Source organism: Osmerus eperlanus, chromosome 21, assembly GCF_963692335.1.
Source record: "Osmerus eperlanus chromosome 21, fOsmEpe2.1, whole genome shotgun sequence".
In the NCBI taxonomy this organism is placed as follows: Eukaryota; Metazoa; Chordata; class Actinopteri; order Osmeriformes; family Osmeridae; genus Osmerus; species Osmerus eperlanus.
Genome location: NC_085038.1, coordinates 12,354,244 through 12,377,062, shown reverse-complemented (window position 1 = coordinate 12,377,062; position 22,819 = coordinate 12,354,244). Strand labels below are relative to the sequence as shown.

The 22,819-nt window shown below is 42.8% G+C and overlaps 2 protein-coding genes across 22 annotated transcripts; both read right to left on the bottom strand.

The window, feature by feature from the left end:
- On the bottom strand, positions 1–1,404 carry LOC134007739 (BTB/POZ domain-containing protein KCTD12-like). The gene has a single exon (XM_062447395.1). The coding sequence runs from the start codon at positions 1,239–1,241 to the stop codon at positions 387–389; it is 855 nt and encodes a 284-aa protein (XP_062303379.1). The 5' UTR covers positions 1,242–1,404; the 3' UTR covers positions 1–386.
- Positions 1,405–5,187: 3,783 nt separating this feature from the next.
- Positions 5,188–22,356, bottom strand: LOC134007570 (poly(rC)-binding protein 3-like). Of its 21 annotated transcripts, none has more exons than XM_062447119.1 (13): positions 22,065–22,346; positions 15,060–15,230; positions 14,898–14,921; positions 13,977–14,008; positions 13,620–13,746; positions 13,371–13,502; positions 13,049–13,177; positions 12,451–12,594; positions 11,569–11,610; positions 10,658–10,736; positions 9,908–9,960; positions 9,004–9,173; positions 5,188–8,083 (listed from the first exon to the last, which is right to left on the bottom strand). In XM_062447119.1, exons 2-13 carry the CDS (start codon positions 15,132–15,134, stop codon positions 8,029–8,031), a joined length of 1,062 nt encoding a protein of 353 aa, XP_062303103.1. In that variant the 5' UTR covers positions 15,135–15,230; positions 22,065–22,346; the 3' UTR covers positions 5,188–8,028. The 21 variants fall into 21 exon arrangements, 19 of the variants coding, with proteins under 19 accessions (XP_062303103.1, XP_062303105.1, XP_062303112.1 ...); XM_062447121.1 differs by having other exon boundaries at positions 10,658–10,733; XM_062447128.1 differs by having other exon boundaries at positions 12,520–12,594.
- Positions 22,357–22,819: the final 463 nt, after the last annotated feature.

Genomic DNA, 22,819 nt, shown 5'->3' with positions numbered 1-22,819 from the left:
ATTCTTCATGAAAACATGAATTTTATTGTTACTTTAAAATCAGATAAAGTAAACATCTTACATTTACAGGCATACTGTATAATAGAAAGAGCCTGAAATAAATCTAACATTCATGTAGCCTATTTTATATCTTCTATATTAATTTCCTATATTAATTTACAGACCTTTGGGTGAACAATGAAACGCATCAATAATTACAAACTTCATACAGACTCTAATTATCATCCGAGGCCATGAAATCAGCCAAGTGTTCATTTACAAAAGTTAAGGCAAAAAACAGGGAATGTGGAAAACAGTTTGAACCATTAATATTAAACTTTTGGTTTTAGGCAGGTGTAGGTTGAAAGTCCAAATTTCCACCACAGATAACGCTCGGTTCCTAACGGTTACTCACGGGAGAACACGTACTCAGTGTAACTGGTCCAGATTTTGTCCTCGTTTGGGTCGTTACTCGTATACGCGCAGGTGCCCGTGGAACTACAAGCCACCATACGAAAACCGACCTCGGCCAGCCTATCAAAAGCCTGCTCGAGGAAGTTGTATTTCAGGTAGTACCGGGAGGTGTACCTCTCTGGGGGTCTGTCTGGGTCTCTGCTCTCGTTCAGCGTGTCCCCGAAAACTTCTTTGGCCAGAGACGTCTTGCTGCACACAGTTATCCTGGCCACGCGGCGGAACTTGGCGTCGGTCTGAATATCTCTTCCGATGGTGTATGACCCTCTATAACCGACCGTTATGTAACCCGCTTTTCCCTGGAGCGGTGAGCGAGGAACCGGGCTGGTGAAGGTGGACGCGTGGCATGCGGTCTCTGTGGACGGGGTTGTAGAGATACTTGCGCGACTGAGTGCGCCCGCAAGCGCAGCCTCCTCCGGGTCTACCACGTCCTCCGCAAGGGAGTTGTCTTTGCTGACGGCAGGTCTGAGGCGTTTGGAGAGCTCGTGGAGCTGATAGAAGTCAGCCTCCTTTTGCAGTCTACCCCGCTCTTTAAAAAACTCCGGAAGAACCAGGTTTAGGTCCCGCAGGTATTCTAAAATATAACGGAAAAGAATACCGTCCCGGTCCAAGAAGTAGCGTCCTTTGCTATCCGTCGGTAAGTCCTTCGGTAACCGTTGAGTGAACAAAGTCCACAGGAGAGAGTTAGGAACGGCCGTTAAGGTTGCGTGTCGAGTTACATACAGCTGACCACCGACGTTTAGCTCGATTATCTCAGGAAAACAGCTAACGTGACTGTCACTGTGCGCCATGGCCGCGGTCTGATGCTGTATCGCCGCCCAGGAAAGAGAAAATACCTGCGTTCAGATGTAATCGTTTGTTTATATCTGTTGGGGCTGCGTAGGAGGGGGAGGAAAGATGTTTTTTTTCTCCGAATTGTTAACTCTTTGTGTACACATCCCTCTCTCTCTCTCTCTCTCTCTCTCTCTCTCTCTCTCTCTCTCTCTCTCTCTCTCTCTCTCTCTCTCTCTCTCTCTCTCTCTCTCTCTCTCTCTCTCTCACACACACACACACACACACACACACACACACACACACACACACACACACACATCAAAAGTGTCCCTCTTTGGCTTGGCTGTTTTCAGCAAGCTGGTAGACCAAATACTGCCTGGCTGTATTTTAACAGACAAACGGATTGCACCGGTATTCGCACATCTTTGAAGTTATACGTTTCTTATTCATGTGTATAAAGCACAACTGCAAATTAAGTCTCTAAGTTTTGTTTCGTGTTCTGACCGTGCATCTTGCTGAAGCTGGATGTTGGTTGATCTGTGCTGCTGCGACAATGTCCTCTTAGTGGTTTTTACTGAATATTACATGCCTCGGAAACCGTCCAAGAGGGATGTTATACTTCATCACTGAGGCCCATGCGATACATATCTCGATGCATTGCCAACGATCCGATACATTCAAATAAACATATGAAGCGACTACTAATGCGATACATTTCACCCCTATTGCGATGCAACACAATGCAATTAAACAAGATACGATGGGATGCAACAGAGCAGTGGTGCAGCAGTGAGCAGAAAGGAGTGGCACTGTTTCTATATTAACAATACATCCATCCATCCATCATCTTCCGCTTGTCCGGGGGTCGGGTCGCGGGGGCAGCAACCTAAGCAGGGAGGCCCAGACTTTCCTCTCCCCGGCCACTTCCACCAGCTCTTCCTGGGGGACCCCGAGGCGTTCCCAGGCCAGCCGAGAGACATAGTCCCTCCAGCGTGTCCTGGGTCTTCCCGGGGCCTCTTCCCAGTGGGACGTGCCCAGAACACCTCACCAGGGAGGCGTCCAGGAGGCATCCTGATCAGATGCCCGAGCCACCTCAACTGGCCCCTCTCGACGCAGAGGAGCAGCGGTTCTACTATGAGCCCCTCACGGATGACCGAGCTTCTCACCCTATCTCTAAGGGAGAGCCCGGACACCCTGCGGAGAAAACTCATTTCGGCCGCTTGTATTCGCGATCTCAATTAACAATACAAAAAAAGAAAAATCTGGTGAGTACTTAATGTTAAGGGATTTGAGCCCCGAGTGGAGTGACACGTCCCCCACCCCATAGTTTTTTGCAACTTAGAGACAACTGCTATAAAGGGAAACAGTCAACTTTTTGGTCGACTGCTTATGCTGTAAACCTGTGATACAATTCTGTTGTAAAAATGTGTATTGTTGTGTGCTGAAGTTTTTGTAGTAAAGACAATACTTTTTATTCTTAAAACTCCACATTCGCCTCCTTTTTCATTTTCTTCCATCTGAGTTCCTGGTGAGTAGGTACTTACTGTAGTACTCTTGTAACATTCTAGGTCAACAATTAACACTTTTCACTGAATTTCACTCTTATGCCTCATATTGGAAAGCCCAGAAAGGGTAAGTAGATGTGAGGAAAGCATACATTTAAGAGACTGTCAGGCCAGACGTGGCGGAGGTGATACAGGCTTCTCCAATGAACTAAGGCTGGAAGTACTGTATAATTGGGAGAAGATAACTCATTCTGGGATGGTTCACAGGATACAGATGAGACTCATATATACAGGCCTCTTCATGTGTTGCATGGGTCTTGTCATATTGTCCAACTTAAAACATTTGTTATGCCAAACATTTGATTTGTAGAAATTTGGTGGAACCCGTAGCTCAGGGGCGTCGTTAGACCCTTTTTACTGGGGCATGTGCCCCAGTATAAATCTGCTGTGCCCCAGTAAAATCTAAAGTTTGAGTTTTAACAATTTACTTTATTAGTCAGTGCATTAATTTAGATTGATAATCCCGGAAAAAATAAACGCAGTATCCCCATCAACGCTTGTAAAATCAAAGCAGTTTAACCGAAAACACAAACCGATACCCGCAGAATTCCATGTCAGCGCGCTCTTCTGTGTGCCAAATAGCCGGTGCAGCACGCACACAGAAGTCCAGGTGTCGGACTCTGCACACAAGTCAGAATTGAGGTAGGCTAAGAAAACATTACAAAACTAAAGAAAGTTTCTAAATGAGGCCTACCGATCATCTTATTTTGACTAAAACATAAAAACAATATTACATGAAGCTCAAAAAAACAATATTTGCGCTCAAATGAATGCGAAAAACTGTGCGCTCGCATTAACTATTGATGTCCCTGCCAAAGTTGATATCAAACTTGTGTCCCTGAACTGTTGTATAGTGGGTTAAGCAAGGGGAGTTTCTATAGCCGAGTAGTGCATTGTGCGCAGCACGCTTGGAAGAAAAAAAAGGGATATGAATAGGGGCCTGTGCCCCAGTAGAGTTTTATGTCTAACAACGCTCCTGCCGTAGCTCTTATTCCTATGACTCGCCAAGAGAGGCGCAGCCTAGAGACGTGATGAGAATTGGCCACTGACAGCAGTGGAGATGGGAGAGCACGCTTGAGAAACAGTTTAGAGAGTTGGAATCCATATCAATATACAAGTTTTGTCCACACATTATTGGTCACATTTCTAAACAGTAAAAGCATAGGGCCTCTAATAGTTATATTTAAATACATCAGATTTTACCGATGCAAAGATGTTTGAAGCCTCAATCGCAAGCATCCCAAGTTCATCCAAAATTGTAACCGGGACACACAGTTTTTTATTGGGTAATCGCATCGTGGACTTTTCTACGAATCTGTGGATCTCACCATCCACAATCCAAGCAAGTAAAACCATTTGACACAACTTTTGCTTGCCAATATTTTCTCATTTCTCAAGGTTGGTTGAATATAGGATTCATTTTGCCACTTGATGAGTGAATAGTCCACCAACAATAGAATGATAGGACAGCTACAATGCATGGAAATAGAGATAGAGCCAACAACCATTTTGAAAATCAGTGGTTAGTGAATAAAATGGTTTGATAAGGGAAAGCCACTCCCAAATTAGTTTTCACACGAAAATCTTGTTTTTTTACAGACTTTCAGGCTGACAGGGAAGTTCTTCAAGTCACTGAGGAATCCCCATGTCCTTCAACAAACGTTAATAGAATCAAAGCAGTGAGATAGAGGGTGATCTTTTCAGGGAGATATAAAGGTTTTTGTATACTCCTTGAATCTTCCAAGACAAACCCTAAAGGTGTCCCCAGTAATCTCCACAGAGTAAGAATGAGACGATTGTATGTATTGGAAATGAATTGGGAGGTACATTTATAGATGAAGTAAAGGACAAACAATTCTTCTCTGTGTGCCTTGATACTCCAGACTCATCTAAACAGGATATCATGTCTGTCGTTCTTCTATTTGTTGACAAAGCAGCCAAGATACAGGAGTGCCTAATGTATTGCATGCGAGACACAACTGGCAGGTCATGGAGAAAAGGGAGAAATATGGTCTTGAAATCAGCTACATCAAGGGCCAAGGATATGATGGCTGTCCTGCAATGTCTGGGGTGTGCAAGCTAATAGCTTGAAGCTATCATACAACAAAGCAGTGAAAAGGCATCATTTGACACGTGTTGTAAGAACACAGCCTCATGACTCCAAGGGACCCAAGACACTGAAGGCTTTGAGTGTCACAAAATGGGCAGCACAAATCTTTCTAATTACCATAGATTCTGTGGTGGAGACATTGGATTGGATTCAGACCAGTGATGCTTTTGACCGGGACACATCAAGAACTGGAGAAGGACCCCCATGGCCCTAGCTCAAATTGTGGATGACACATCTGTTTGGCACTTAATTTCTATGGTATAAATGAAATAATGTCTTGAAAAAATCTCAGAGAGAAAAAAGCTTTATTTGTTTTCATACTTACCAACACTTTTTAAAGTAAAACCTAAGTAATTATATATTACTTACAACTAATATAGATTTGCACATTGCAAATAATCCAACTGAAAATATATGACAAGCTTTGTTACATTGCCCCCAAAATACAACAAAATATACAGCAAAGCAAAACATTTTTCAGTCTTTTCTTCAGTACCTGTTGCTGTCGCAGCACAGAAATCCCCTCATGCTTTACACTCACAGAAAATGAAATGAATGAATAAATAATTGCACATGTCACTTATTATTGCGTGATTTTCATTATGACTTAGTTTGAGTGGATGTGTTTGTGATTAAGCATAGCCACATCAGTAAAGACAGTTTCAATACACTATCTCAATGAATATTAAAGTTGTGGAAATTACACTGAATGTCACCGTTTAAAAAACTCACTATCTCAATGTTGTTGTATATGAACAGAATTCCCGATAAAGAGATGACCAGTTCTAAAATGCAAGCTTGCCAAATGAAAATAAATGTAACTTTTTATATGACGAACATTCCATTGAAGTACAACCTATGACAACTTTTATAATGAAACGTGTAATACACAAACCCATAAGAATATCAATACTAGAATTACTACTTCAGTTTACATGAAAATGTAAGAATTATTGCAGAATAATGGTTTACTATGAATCGCTCGGTACATACAGCATTTGGTCAATATACATATCACGTTTAAAATGATCAAAGCGCTTAAAATGTAAGCTTAGCATTAGAGAAACTCAAAAACCAAGCAGACATGAACAAAATAAATCAGTTGAAACATTGTCATAGAACCCTAATCAACACATTTCTGTGTTGACTGTTTGAAAGCCGTTGGACCGTAAGTGATTGACCTGTGTTAGGAGGGTAACATTCAGCAGCCATCCGTCAAGACTGAGCTGGAGGCGTAAAACACTACCCACAAGTCCCTTCTCAGCAGCCTTACCAATAAGAGACAGGAAGTATGATTAAACTAGATTTATAAACAATGCAACAAATATTGCCCACACTTACCCATGAAATCAAATAAACTACAGACAAAACAAATCAAGCTTGATTCATCATGAAGCAAACAAATGCAAGTCATAATGCAACATTATGTAACACTTAATAAATAGCTTTTATTTTAAAACGAGCAAAATGACTAATCTGTTTTTGAGCAAAACAAGTATTAAGTAGCAGATGTTTAATCCATGAAAAATATAATAAGACATTCAAACAAACCTAAAGCGTCTTAAAACAAGTAAACCATATGAGAGAAAATAAAATGAAGATGAACAATCGTGAAAAAGAGACTGAGTGGTCAAGTCCCGCCCAGTACCCCATGGGTTCCAACCCCACGAACCCCAAAACATTCCTCGGCCCAAACAACATACAGGCCTTGTCCTAATCACTTGCTTCCTTCCCGTTTCCTTCCATTGCATCCTCTCCTTCTTGCCTGCTAAGCTGCAGTCCCACAGACAGAGGAAGGGAGCCATTGAAGAGAATTTGGACACAGCACTAGCTTTAGGCCAAACTAACTCCTCCCGCTTCAGAGGCAGTCTTTAGTATAATCAGGAAGTGGGAAATAGGTATATTGCATGAGTGTCGCGTAGCGGACAAGTGTGGTAACACCACACTAGTCTTAGTTAGAAACAGTAAAAGATATATATCAAGTAAACAATCATTTTTAGTGTCCAGTCATGGATACAGTTTTTTGCCACTGATTATTATTTGATGTCACTAATTTCCATTCATGCAGCAGTAAATTCTGCTTATATAAGGGGGATTATTTAAAGGCTGTGTAGGGAAGCTTTTCATTGTGGGGTAAGAGGAGGACTAGACGTGAATGGCAAAACAAAAATTGGATGCAAATGCTTGGCGGAGAGGATCTGGAGCAGCACAAAGAGACAAACCACAACGAGCAGGAATATTCACACACTGAACTGGTACACTCTAAAACTACAGAAGCACTGTACAGAACACATGCAGAAGAAGTAAGCATGTCAAATAGAGGAAATAAACATTGTAAAGGGGGGTCTAGGAGTGATACCATTGGCTCAAAAGGGTCATGTGATGCAGCAAAGACTTTTGGGTAGAGATTGGATTTGAAGGTAGACAAATATCTGAAACGGGGTGGAAATAGAACCATTCTGCTTTTTAAAAATATCTCTTTTCTAAATAGCTCAAAGTATCATCAAAAGTTGATAATTTGGCTACATCCCACCACACATTCTGCCGATGGCATCACTGAGCAGCTAGAAAATGTAATGAAAAAGTTTTTTTCTGACTTTTACAGTTTTAGCGTTTTTTTGGGGGGGAAGGTAGGTGGATTCTGAAATCCAATGACGCAGCACTAACAGAGAAAGTTAGAAACAGAAAGAGATAGCGAGATAGATGAAGAGAGAGAAGCGAGACAGAATAGAAGAATAACACAACTTTATCCTATTAAACATTCAACATGCTTCAACATCATTTCTAGAAAACAAAAGAAAAATCTAAATAATCAACAAAGACATTTTATTCTGTCCTCTGAAAATGTTGTCCCCCCCCTCTCCTTGAGCCCTTCAGCTTTAGGCGAGAGGGACAGGGAGATCAAAGGGCAATCCAGGTTTTATCAGTCTCATCCAGACCCCGTTGGAATACTCTTCAAAATGCAGAAAGGGAGGAAGTGAGGGTGTGCGGAAGTGAGAAAGGTAGGATGCATTTCCTAGAGTATTGAGACGGGGCCCCAGAGTCCAGTGGGCGTGGTCAGGGTCGTGAGGTGCGGGTCATCATATCTGCCGTGGTCATGTGATGGAGGGTTTTCAGCCAGTCAGGTTCTCAGGATGTGGTCATGGAGGAGGGGTCATTCCACATGGCTGCCACATCTCTGAACCTGCACAGAGGCATGATGGGAAAACAAACCAGCATTTAGTCGCAGGTTGAATGATGACATTTATGTATGTGTGTGTGTGTGTACACAAATGTAACTGTGACTGTATATGTTTTGTTTGCCTGTGTGCAGATGTTCCTATTGAATGATAAGGTAAGGCAAGGTGATCTTAAGTATACCCACAGGGCAATTTGTTGCACAGCCAGCAATCCATTCACAAATGATTAACACAAAAAAACATAATACAAATCTAGAATCTATTGGTCCTGCATCTTGGCAGATTATGTCTGTGACCAGATGAAAATAACCAGCAAATAAAAGACAAGGTGAAAACAGACTCAATAAAACAGGAATAAAACCTTCTCATAAAAGTGGTGTCAACATTAAAACGTCTAAACTTCCGATAGAAGTACATACACGGATGAGCCTTTGCACAAACAACATCAGTATTTGGCTAAAATTTTAATTTATAGATGTCAGATGGCTGAGGGGTTAGGGAATTGGCTATTAATCGGAAGGTTGCCGGTTTGATTCCTGGCAGAGAAAAATTACATAGTGTCCTTGGGCAAAGCATTTCACCCTACTTGCCTCGGGGGGGAATGTCTCTGTACTTACTGTAAGTCGCTCTGGATAAGAGCATCTGCTAAATGTAAATTTATGGTCAATTATTGTCCCCAGATATACTTGAACGACTTCAACAGTCTGGTCATAAACAAGAGCAGGAAGAATAGAGGGAGGCTTCTTCCTAAAATCAATGATAATTTCCTTTGTTTTGGACACATTTATGTTCAAGAAGGAACATTTGCCCCAGTCACTAAATTCATCCACCGCTGGACCATGATTTGTTTCAGTATTACTGAGGAAGGACACTGAGGAAGGACAGGAATGATGTAACTTGTGTGTGTTTGTGTGCATTCCCTAACCTGGCATTGATGAGGTACTGAGCCAGGCTGATGTTGGCAGGGGTTCCGGTAATGGTGATCTGGCGTTCTGATGACCCTTCCATGGCATTAGCAATTTTGATCTGTGCCCCAGACATCTGACGGATCTCGTTGATTTTGGTTCCCTGGCGCCCGATTATGCAGCCTATTAGCTGGGAAGAAGATGGAGGAGGGACTTACAACAAGGGAATGATAAGAGAGGAGGGACACTGGCAAGGCAAGCCCCCACCCCCAGCACAGGCCCCGATGGATCTTGGTGGTATTGCATTTCCATTTTGGAATTGTTGGGGATTGTTCCAGTGATTTTATCCTATTAACTCCAGTCAAAATACACAATTCAAAATTCCCCAATAATTATTTGTCTGTTCTAAAACCCTGCTCAAAATAATAGCTTTTTCATCAAGATTTTTGCTGAACTATGCTGAATTTTAAAATAAATCCCTAATGGGGAAAGTAGCACACCATTTCTTTGCTCATGTCAAAGGCAGCATAGATTTATTATTTATTAAGTTTTGCTAGCTTTAATTCACCACTGTGCACTGAAACTAACAGGACACCATCTTTAAAACAGTTGTGATGCTTGATCTACTTAAAAATAGGTCTATGTGGCAAGGTCATCACACATAAACACAGACTCTCACATATAGGTTCACAGACACACACGAATACAATTCATGCATACAATCACTGAGTAACATACAGACCCAGATTCACGCACACACACACCCACAGACACCAACACAGACACATACAATTAGTCATGGATACAAACACACACTCTCTGTCTCTCTCTTACATACACATACACACACACACACACACACACAAACACAAGTACGGGAATCCAGTGAGATCCTGTAAAAGATTAAATGGCCCTCATACTCACATCATTGGGAATGGTGAGTTCATGAGTACTGGCCTGGTTACTGGCATCCAGACCTGCTGTGGATGAAGAAAGAGAGAGAGAACGAGAGTGGGAGAGAGAGAGGGTGAGGGTGAGAGAGGGGGGCGAGGAAGAGGAAAGAGCCAAAGGGAAAGAAAAAGGGGGAAAGCAAGAAAGAGAGGGATGGGAGTAAGAGGAGGGAGATAAAAGGGAAAGACAGAGAGGGATGGATGAAGAGAGAGAGGAGAAACAGCATAAAATAGAGGTGGATGGGGAAAGGCGAAATAATCTAATATTATGTAGCTTTCTAGACCTGGGACTGGTTTTAGGGATCTTCCTGGAAAGGCCATAGATGGTCAGGACCCACCTGTGTGAGCCCAACAAACACGTAGTGTGTTTCACATGTTTTTGTTAGTTGTCCATTTCCAGAGCCTCAGCCCTAAGATACATTCAGTATGTACCCACCACAACCTCAGACAAGACCAAATAAAGAACGAAAACAAAAAACGACCTCCCCGTCAACGTCAACAATAGCAACCACCAGGGGGCGATGACACTGGCAGCACAAAGACCGACAGGAAGAGAAGGAGGAGGAGGAGGAGGAGGAGGAGGAGGAGAAGCAGGAGAAGAAGAAGAGAAAAGGAGAGACAGACCTAAAGAGAGACAGCGAGAAAAAGGAGAGGAAGATTGTGTCTCTGGAGGTATAGAAGAGAAGGATATTGGTAAAGGGTTGTGTTGTAGGTGACTACGTACCGGGGAAGGCAGGGGTGGTCTGTCCAAGGGGGGTAAAGGGGGTTTGCTGCATAGCCAACTGGTGGAGCTTGGTCAACTGCTGAGGGGGGTAGGAGGGACAGCAGAACTATGAGGTCATTGTTAAAACACACGCGCGCGACTGAACACACACACACACACCCAGGTCTGTCACAGAGAAAGGCTACAAGAAGACAGTGAGGACTGGCGGATCCGCAGAGACACAGAGGCGTGGAGGAGAGTGAGAGAGATAAACAAAGAGAGAGAGGGGGGGGGGTGGAAGAGCAGAAACTCATGGAGGACTTGGCCTGAGTTTTGGGAGCGTGGGTCAGCACAAGCTCAGCCACCCTTACCTGACCATACAGCTTGTGGATTCCTTGTTGCAAAAAGAAGCACTGTCCCTGATTTCAATCTTTAGTGAGCTAAACCTTTCCTCAAAAACATGAATTGAAGAGATTTAAAAAGAGAATTGAAGAGAATTCAAAAGAGGCATATGATATCTGTAACCCACATGAATGCCTGGAATTAAGGTTGCGGTATGGTGACGATTTCATTCTCCACAGGCACCTGTGGTTGTTTGCCACAGTATATTCAAACAACAAATCTCTTCTTCTTATTTCTGTTTATTCTATCCCCATGTTTTCACAGGCCAAGCCTTATGGAGTTGGGCTCCTGACAGAATCCAGAGGAAGAGAGTAATTTCAGAGTTGAAAGAAACAGAAATTACCCTTTAGAGAAGTTGTATTAATATTATCGGTTAATATTAATACGAGGAGTGGAAGCAGAGAGAGGAATAGATTGTGGGGACTGGAATAAGATGGAGAGTAGAGAAAGTGAGAGAGTCATAAAAAGAAAGAGAGAGAGAGAGAAAGTGAGAAAGTGAGGAAAGGCTGCAGTGTGTTTTAGAAACTCACATCTGGATGCGGGATGGCATACTGTCCCTGGATGGTGTAGGCCTGGAGGAGGAAGAGGAGAGAACACTTACCATCTGTGGACTGTAGTTCCCCAGTACTACCACTAGATGGAGTGGAGTAGCTTCATTATGAACGTCATACACCGAGCCAGCTATCTTACAACATCCTGTAAGTGCTTTCAGTTTTATATTCTCAATAAATTACCCTTTTACATTGATTACATAGCCAACTAAAGTATACATAATATATATATATAGTCAAACATACAATGTAAAACAATATGACAGCGATATGAAGCAAAGCACATGCAGGAATATGTTTTCTGAATGGAGATCAGGAGACCCATGTCATGGGTTAGAGAATGAGATCAACTGTGACTAGATTGGATTTTTTTTTTGCAGATTCTCACATGAGTTAATTGAGAACTAGGCAACTAGCTCTACTCATGATGATCTAAACTGATCCCAGATCAGATGACCTGACACAGGGAGAGCACAGGGTGCTGGTGCTTGCACTCAGACAAAAGATTAATCCGTGGACCTATTATTGAGGGGGTCTTCAGATGAACGTATTTTGATTATGTGACAAATTTCCATGTAACTGATTCAAACTGACTGTATTTCACCCAATATTTCCAATGGTGTAAGAACCATTTCGTTTTCTCAGAATTGTGTGGAAATGTACTGAGGTAATCAAAATACATTCATATTATTTGTGTGCTTGGGTGGGTCATAATAGGAACACAGTGAACGTGGCCATGCTAGTGGGTGTGAGGCAGTGAGGCAAGGTTGTGGTGAGGTTGTGACAAGGTTGTGACAAGGTAGTGTTGAGGTTGTGACAAGGTGGTGTTGAGGAGGGTGAGTAGAACCTGGAGACACTAACAGGCAGTGGCTGGTGCTGCAGTAAGAGGCTGAGGTTGGCTCCCGAGGCCCCCAGGGGGTCCGCTCTTACCTGGCCACCTGAAAAGAGGACCGGGGTGGAGGCAGGCTTGGGACGGTAGGGGATAGTGGCACCTTTAGGTGGGGACTGGGGAGAGGGGAAAGAGGGGAGAGAGGGTGTTAGAGAAGAGGGAAGTGTGTCGGAGAGAGAAAAGAGAGACTATATGAAAATAGTTGGGAGCGAAGAAATGAGTGAGAGAGAAATATTCTGAGAAAAAGACACTGTGAGTGAAGATAGTAATTGTGTGTGTGTGTGTATGAAAGAGAGATGCAAGTAAGGTACAGACTAAGGGATAGTGCTTAGGGAGAAGGCAGTCAGTGACATCACACATGCATGTTCTTTATAGACACCATGTTGTGACATCACTTTCTGGTCCACAAGAGGTGCATTGAAAATGTAGATCAACCTGACTAAATCTGACAGCGTTGATTATTGATCATTAATCCTACAATGAATCCTACAGTTAATGATCAGCCGTGAATACTATTTCTAAGAGTGGGTAGCCTTGATTTGAGTCCTGGATCATCCCACAAGACTTTACCTCCAGCATCACCACACAGATCTGCTTCACACACTGGATGATGGCCTCCGGGGCACCAGAGATGGTGACTGCTCGTTCTGTGGAGTTGGGCAGCATGTCCCCTGCCACCTGCACCTGGGAGCCGGTGGACTGGGGTGGGATTAAGGGGGAAAGGGGTGGAGCGGGGGGCAGTATGCTGTCGTTAGTCCTCAAACCCTTCTAGTCAGGCAGCAATATACTTCTGTCATCACCCCCCCCCCCACCATTCCCCTCTCACATCTGTTTACTGTTGATCGTTCTCATTAAACCCTTATTAAATACATTAGTAGCCATCATTGCTTACCTCCCGCATCTCTTTGATTTTGGAGCCCCCCTTGCCTATGAGAGAGCCACACTGGCTGGCCGGCACAACCAGACGCAGGGTGACCGGGGGCTTGCTGGTGGCTGGGCTGTTGCTCATGGAGTTTATGATATCCTGGGAGGAGTACATGAAGGATGAATGGAAGGAAGGAAGGACAAAGTCAGTGTTTGGTATGACAAGTTGTGTGTAGACCCCATGTCTGCAAATGTGTATTGTGTGTGTATGTATTACCTCTTCAAACTTGTAGGCTATCATGGCGAAGGCCTTGAAGATGGCGTCTGTGGGTCCGGTGATAGTGACTATCCTCTCTGGACAGTTACCCTCAGAAATGTTGATACGGGCGCCACTCTGGAGGACCAACACACACATACACACACACACACGTAAATACATTGTCTGTGTTTTTACTGAATATGCATATATGCAATATGCATCTTTTTGAACTTTGCCCCACAACCGCTTCACCATTTTCTTTTCTTTATTCATTTGAGATACATTATTTAATTAATTAATTAATTCATCCATTCATTAACTTTTGATTCATTTGCTCATTCATCCATTCATTCATCCATTTATTCTGCACTTACCTCCTCACGCATCTTCTTCACCGTCTCTCCTTTCTGAAAGGAAAAAACAGACAGAGCTATCAGATACCTAACCAGACCTACAGAAAGAACAGATACAGTCAACTCCAGAACTATTGGCGACCCTTGGCAAAGATGAGTAAAAAGTGTTATAAAAAAGTCACCTTTTTGTAACTCATTTTTATATTTTCATGTTAGAGCAATCCGACCTTCAATTGAAGTAAAGGAAAGAAAATCAGATTTGAGAAATCTGTCATCAACAAATTGTTTTTTTGTGAAATAATGTGTGCCACAATTATTGGCACCCCTACATTGAATGCTTTGTACAAGCTCCCTTTGCCAATAAAACTGCACCCAGTCTTCTCTTCAACATCTATTAAGGTTGGAGAATACAGAGCACGGAATCTGAGAGCATTCCTCTTTCCAGAATCTCTCCAGATCATCCAGGGTCTTAGGTCCTCTCTTGTGCACTCTCCCCTTCAGCTCATTCCACCGCCAATAATTCTGGCACACATGGTTACTATAAAAATATTTATTTCTTAATACCAGATTTATTTTCTCAAAATAAATACTTAAATTGAAAGTTGGCCCTCTCTGACCTCGATGGTGTAACAACTCAGATTGTCGTGCTAGCATTGACCACAAGGGAGCACTCTAACAACACAGCCAGGAGTGGACCCATAAACAGGACAGAAAACATTCATAAAGAGATTGTTCTCTTTTGTCCAATGTGACATGAAGTAGAATTACAAAAGGTGACCTCTTTATAAAACTTTTTACTCATCTTTGCCAAGGGGTGCCAATAATTCTGGAGTTGACTGTAGATTTATCAGAGTTTGATTTTCCTCACAGTTGGCTCCTTGCATGGAACTTGTTTCATCTCACTGGGTACAAAACATATGCGCTCAATTATTATAGTTCTTACCTTGCCAATAATGCTGCCCACCTCCTGGAGAGATAAAAAAGACCTGAGTCAGTATGAACATCCTGACGCTAGTGTTTGAACAAGACGGGTAGCTTTGATGTCCTTCGTATTGGACTTTGACCACTTGTGGCTTGTTGTTCTCAGCGGTGGAATGCAGCCTACCTTGCCGTGCATCAGAAGCCTGATGGTGAGGGTGACGTTCAAGCCGCCTTCTGACTGGACTTTGGTGGGTTCCATGTCGGGATTAGAAGTGAAGGAAGGGGTTTGGTTGTGTGAAAGAGGAGCGTCCCAGGGCCAATGAAAGTGTGATGGAGCAGCCAGCCAACCAGTCACCTGCAAGATGTAAACAAAGTTCCTTTGGTCTCCATCTTCTCTGCATTCTGTGTTTTTGATAACACAGCACAGGGCTGAATGTAAGCTGTATGGTAAAAACACTTCAAAAATAAAGGAGTTACAAATTGGCGAAAAAGGGAGTCAGATGGCTGAGCGGTGAGGGAATCGGGCTAGTAATCCGAAGGTTGCCAGTTCGATTCCCGGTCATGCCAACTGACGTTGTGTCCTTGGGCAAGGCACTTCACCCTACTTGCCTCGGGGGAATGTCCCTGTACTTACTGTAAGTCGCTCTGGATAAGAGCGTCTGCTAAATGACTAAATGTTATCAACAAATTATGTACACTACCGTTCAAAAGTTTGGGGTCACCCAGACAATTCAGACAGTTTTCCATGAAAACTCACACTTTTATTTATCAAATAAGTTGCAAAATGAATAGAAAATATAGTCAAGACATTTACAAGGTTAGAAATAATTATTTTTATTTGAAATATTAATTTTGTTCTTCAAACTTTGCATCAAAGAATGCTCCATTTGCAGCAATTACAGCATTGGAGACCTTTGGCATTTTAATTCTAATTCTTCTAATCATCCATTAGTCTTCTAAGGTAATTAGCAAACACAATGTACCATTTGAACACTGTAGTGAGAGTTGCTTGAAATGGGCCTCTATACACCTATGTAGATATTTCATTAAAAAACTGACGTTTCCACCTAGAATAGTCATTTACCACATTAACAATGTATAGTGTTTTTCAGATTAATTTAATGTTATCTTCATTGAAAAAAAAAGAGCTTTTCTTTGAAAAATAAGGACATTTCTAAGTGACCCCAAACTTTTGAACGGTAGTGTACATATATGTCATGTGACATGTCATATGAGTGTGCCAGTCTGTCTGATTATAGGGACTAATTAAGGATGTCTGTGATTGGACGTGGCTCACTCAGAAGCCTGTGCACCTTTCTGATCTCTCTGACCTCTGTGGTGTAACAACTCAGATTGTTGTGCTAGCATTGACCACAAGGGAGCACTCTAACAACACAGCCAGGAGTGGACCCATAAACAGGACAGAAAACATTCATAAAGAGATCTAAAAAAGAAACGAAAATAGGGGACAGATTGAGAACGAAATTGGGTGTGGATTGCGGGAAAAATATCAGTTTCACTCCAAACACAGATAAAAGATAGACGTTGTACAATCCTTCGAGCAGAGGATCAGACCATGTGCTCTGACAGTCTGGATGGTTAGATGATACAATAGTTAAATAGTTAGGTTGAATGTTGAAACATGGCATGGTTGGATGTTGGAGGGATTGTTTACGTAATTGTATGGTTGTGTGGTTGAATAGTTGGATGATAAAGTGCTACATGGCAGTGCTAGGAGTTGTGTGGTGCGGTGGTTGTGCGATTGTGTTTTTTGGTGGTTGGTTAATGGAGTGATTGGTTGGTGCAGTGGCAACACAGATAGACTACAGGAGGTCTCCCAGATCAGGCCAGGGAGGGATTCTGCTGCCAGATGTCTCTCTCTCCAATCTCCAACAGGAGGCCAGATTACGTAAACAGCCTTAATCTGGGTTTAAGAGGCGGGCCGGGCCAGTGGTGGAGTTCTGGGCAGAACCAAGGGACAGAAATAAACCCTGTAAGACTGGGGTCCTATAACCAAACACGCACTGGAGAGAGAGAGAGAGAGAGAGAGAGAGAGAGAGAGAGAGAGAGAGAGAGAGAGAGAGAGAGAGAGAGAGAGAGAAAGAGGTAGAGTGAAAGAGAGATGGATGGAGGGAGACATTTTGAAAAATAGAGATATGTATTGTCTTTGGGGGCAGAGGCAGTTCTATTGCTGGGTAGACAACATTTTTTATGGCATTTTGGAACTTATTCATGGCACAATCTTCTATTTCGCATGACTCAAATACATTGTGATTGGCAATTCACGACCAATTCACGACCAGTAGGTTTGTATATGGAGTATGGAGTAGCTGTCTGAAGCTTTATCTCTCACTGTAAAATACTGTCAATCGAAGCAAAGATTTAGGACTGTCTTTTTTGGTTGACAATTTGAGTTTATATCAACTGGAAACAATTAAATTAGATTTTTATTGTTTTCATAAAACATTTTGAAAGTGTGTTAGAGAATGTGTGTTTTGGTAAGTCTGTCCTGTGTGTTTGTTTTGGTGAATACGTGTGTGTTTGCATGTGACTATGTCCGTTGTTTGTGGCTGTGTTTCAACAGTGTGTATGCGTGTGTGTACATGTGTGTCCATGTGTAAGGTAACACAAGGTAAGAATACACACTTCCCTTTCGGCATCTTTCCTACGTGAATGAGGTCATCATTAAATGAGATATGTACTTCCATGGTGAAATCCTGTCCTGCTCTATGCCGTTGCGAAGCACAATAGAATTAGGTCAAGGCCCTCTGAATCATACTGATGGGTAGGGGTGTGTGTGTGGGGGGGGTTTGGGGGTTTGGGGGTTCCCTGAAGCCAACTGGTTCTATGTTACTAAAACAGAACAAGGTGCAGAACTTGCAGCAACACACTATCCATCCAACTATCCAGACACCTATGGGATTCTGATGTTCATATTTGAATTTAATGCAAGGTGAATGGATTGAGCTCCAAGGACATTGAGGACTATAGTGGTCTACTACCACTTATACATTGCACAACATTATACATTGACATTATACATTGACTCTGATTATGGGGTTCTGAGATCACCAATGTTCACATCATCATCATGATCTTCATCATGCAACAAACATTTGCACACACCCTACACTTACTTCCTAGTTTTTTCCCACAGTTACTGACATGTTGATCAAGGAGAGAAGTTAAAGTATTAGCCAGCTGAGTGTGATAGTAGAATTTAAGAAAGAAATGGAAAATAATAATAATAATAGAGAATTTCTTGTGACATCTGATGGTGAAAGTGGGTCATGGGCGTCATGGCAGGGCTGCTGGCCTCCTCTACAGCCTCTATTGAATTAATCACGCTTTATGCTCGGATGGACAGGACCGCAGCGCGCAGAATGCCTCTTCCTTTCTCCCTCTCTTCCCTCCTGCCCTTTCTCCTCCTCATCCTCTCGCCACTCATCTGCCAACAGAAAAGAGGAGCACTATTTGGGGAGCTCCACTTCGACTCCTTTCTCCTTCCATCTTTAGCTTCTCCTTTTGTGCGTCTCACAATGAGCCGTCTCCAAATATAAAGGTGCGTTGGACTGCACATAACAGGAAACTCTTCACTTTAACCATGTCTAGAATGATAGAGTGGTGGGAAAACATATGGCAGGAAGGTCTGTGAGGCTCTAAGTGGTTGAGGTTTGTCATTATGACAGGTGAGAGACTTAAGTTGGCTTCAATTTCCCCTTCATATTCTTTCTCTCCCAGATGATAATATATCTTCTTCCAAATGACTCTCTCAAATCACAGACACTGATTATTGTCAACCTAAATAAGTGAGAGTGAGAGAGTAAGAGAGAGAGAGAACCCTGAGATCTGTTAAAAAAAGAAGAAAATGTTGTGTGGTAAAGTAGGAGCAGTATACTAATCTAGGCCAACCCTTGGTCATCTGTCCATACTAATCCTCAGAGCTACAGATATGTCATTATGATATTTTCACATAAACCCTCCATAAGCATAGTACACTGCTTAAGCCCAAAGCCACAGTATCAGAGACAGAAGGAGAAAAATAGAGAGGCAGTGAGTGAGGGAGCAATCACTAACATCTGATTGGTGCCTGCTTCCTTAAAATATTGATTTAGACAAACAATTGGAATGCTTTGTTCTTTTGGGGAATTGTATTTGCTTTTATTGTGGCAACACCGGTGTCTGTCAGCTCTAGTGGTCTGTGATCAGATTCAGATGAATGATTTGAACCTTTAGACGCTTAAAAAGCGAAGGAAGTCATCAACAAGTGGGTTGCACAAACAAACACACAATTTGTTGGTGACATTTGGAGATTAGATTTGAACATGAAGGGGGTCGAGGACAGAGCCAGAAGTATTTACCAAGCTATAATCATTGAGAAAAACCGTCTGAAGTCTAAAACAACAGAAGTACCTGTACCATGAGTACTCAACTTCTGTTGGCTACATTATTGTCACCAAACTATCGTAGGCCTCCCATACGTGAGTGTCCTTGGTTAGACCTCGCCCCATAGTGATAAACCCAACCATTTTTGTCCAACATGTCAGTACATAAACCAAACCTTGAAAGAGACGGAATGGCAATTTCAACCTAATTTCTCACTAGTGCCAGGAGGGTTTGCTTTTACTTTGAAACTAAATGTCTTTAGTCCTGGTCCTGATTATCACCCATATTAGCAAGAGTAATTTTTTTTTAATTGTTTGGTGGAAAATCCTGGTTTTTGTTTTTACTTGTGTGGTACATGTAGTGGTTCAAAATGTTTAAGAAATTCGTAACAGATGAAAACCTGAGAGCTATACTCCAACGTATTACAGTAAGCATTTATGTATGATAATTGGCCATGTTGATAATCACTTTGAGCATTTCATAAAGCCCCAAAATGAATGTTAACGAAAACCAAGGACCCACAACATTTTGAAAACATGAAGTGGCGGGCTGAGGCTGAAATTGGGGTGTTTAGTAACTCTATAATGAGTAATGTACAGAAGAGCCACCTACTGCATTGCAGGTTTGTTCAGTATCTCTCTATCATTCAGCTTCTTTAAGAACACTGATTAAGAAAGATTCAAGTTATTAAAAAGCACTTCAAAAGGCTCTAAAGGTCCAAATAAACAATTAAAGAACAGACAGGGGTTGAATACAATAGTTGCCTTTTGAGGTCTCCCAAATGTATGCTCCCAGTTTGCTGGGATGTGAGCAGCTCTGGCCTTGTCTGGCACTCACAAGGCTTGGTGAGTAGGCCTGGGTGGGGGCGTCTAGCACACCAAACCAAATGCCCCTCCTCTACGCCACTATGACAGCATGCACTAGAGCTGTCACCCCACATCATCCGCTCGGGCGTTGAGACCAGCCTCCCCAGCCCCAGCGTCAGCCCCAGTCTCTCCAGCCCAAGCTTCAGTCTCTCCAGCCCCGACTCTCATCCTAATAGCCTCGGCCTTAAATTTAGCCTGAGGCCTAGCCTCTGTTCGCCCAGTAACAACCCCCGCCTATATCCCCAGCCTCAGTCCCAGCCTCAGTTTGTCCATCCCCGCCCGTAATTTCAATTTCCCTGTCCTAGCCGCCACCATTAAGCTCTAGCCTACAAATGCCAGAGCTAGCCTGTCCACTGCATAGTGTAATAGTGAGTAGATGGCAGCAAATATACTAGTCCTGGCAAAACTAAGCTAAAATTAACTCTGGTTCCCCCTCAAAATCCCCCCTCCCTCCCATTTGTCCTCAACAGGGATGACAAAAAAACAAGGTTCTTAAACTCCTGTATAGCTACTAGAGTTCAGCAGAGAACAGGGAAGCGGCAGAGCAATGCGCAGCAAGCGCACCATGTTGTAATGAGACAGAGAAGAGCGTGAAGTCGGCCATTTTAGATTTGCCACGAACCAACATGAGATCATGATGAAGTCACAGGATACGACAGACGGACGGACGGACAAAAAAACACCCTGACAGGCTGGCTGGAATGTCACTAAAGAAACCATTCAAGCTAAAGAGGTCTCGTACAAATCAAAAGATAAAAAGTTAACTATTGTGGAAGAGTTTGATTGTAATAGTATTACATCGTTGGTACCCAACTATTTCCATTCTATATGGCATGATATTTGATTGAGCACTTGTGAATCGTCGTCTAAACAGTATTCCATCCATCAGAGAGGATGAATTAATAAAACAAAAGATTCACAATACAATAGTAGTAATCATGATAATAAATAAACAGCTACCTTGCTTGTTTTAACTCCTGATATCAATTCTAGATGTTGCTGCTTTTTAAACCTGACTGTCTCGTCATGGCCGTACATCTTTAGGTGCACCCCCTGCTCTACTTTCACCAAGAACATTGGAGCTAACACCTAATGACATCTCCGGCTAACAAGGCGATGGATAGAGCTAATATCGTCCTGATGATAATTGGGGATAACGATCGTTGTGAAACCCAGACACATCAACTCCATCGGCCATCAGGTTTAGTTAGCGCTCACAAAGGAACAAGGTCAACGCTGAGCTTCATTGTCGTTCTCTATAGAAAAAACATACTCATACATGTAATTTGTCAGACTGGTTAACGAGTGGTGTCGGAGCAATTAAAACCATCAGGGACTCTAGTATGTTGGAACAGAGTTTCTAGAAATGACAGCAAAGGCTCCCACACCAGGGACTATGGGGAAGACAACAGTTACCGGGGTACAAACAGGAGTCACACTGTCTACTCTCAGGGGGATATGGGAATATTTTCACAGCACATGGGGTCAGTCTTTGTATTTGACTACTGGAGGGTACACAAAGACACAAATTGGTGGGACAATGAATTAAGTTGAACCTATTGTCATTGTACATAGGATTGCAAAGTAAACCTGATCTAAATAACGACGCCAAATTAGATAATGAATCATTGATATGTCAACGAAACGCATCCGAGGTTTAGACTTTGATACCGTTCACCGATGTAAAGATAAAGTCCTTGATTATGAATTATTGATGCAGTTTCCTGACTCGGTATTGGTCAGCTTCTCATGCAAGTTTGAGAAAAGAGGCTCAACAAGCTTTTTTATCCTGAATAGTTTGCTACTACTGTACATACATGATCATATATTGAGTATATTTTTAACCATGAATATTTTCATTGAGTTGATGACACCATTGTAACCAACCATGGCCCTGAAAAAAAACAAATTTTACATCTTAAAAAAACAAGCTTTACCTTTGCGCTGCTTCAAACAGATGGCGACTACTTTCGACGTTTTGCAAAAGATGACAATAAAAAAAAACTGCACAGAGAGAAAATGATTTTTCGTCTTTGGCTCTACCCAGGTTGAATCATGGAACTTGATTGGACAGCGAGACCAGGTCACATGGGCGACACGTGGATTCCGTCACTTCTCCGAATTCTACGAGGAAACGAATACGCCTGGCGTCCTAGACCAACTATACTGTATATGATTTGGTTGTGACATCCCAACAGGAAGGGTGCAGATATGCAAGGGGCTGACTGTCCCCTTATCGCCCCCATATCACCCCCCACCCCCGCCTCCCCCCCATGCACCACCCAAGGGGGCAAGGGGAGGGTGCCCAATGAGATACAGTTGCATCAGGGATTGGGGTTGGGGGGAGGGGCTGGGAGTAGTGGGGAGGGGGATGGAGGGGTACGCATCAGAGCTCAAGTCCCCCTTGGGCACTCCTGTGGGACAATTGAGCACCCAGTCAGCCGGCCCTCATCCATCTACCCAGGCAACCAACCAGCCTGCCAGACAGACAGACAGACAGTCAGTTCATCTATTGATGATCATAGATGTGCGAACCAAAGTATTGAATCTGAAACTATGAACAGAGAGAACTACCAACCTTAATACCGTGACAGCCTCCTTGGCCCCTCTCCTCCACACACTATACTTCCTACCCTCTAGTGTACTATAGCCCCCAAGGCGCTGGGCACTGAAGGAAGGTATGGGAGTTCGG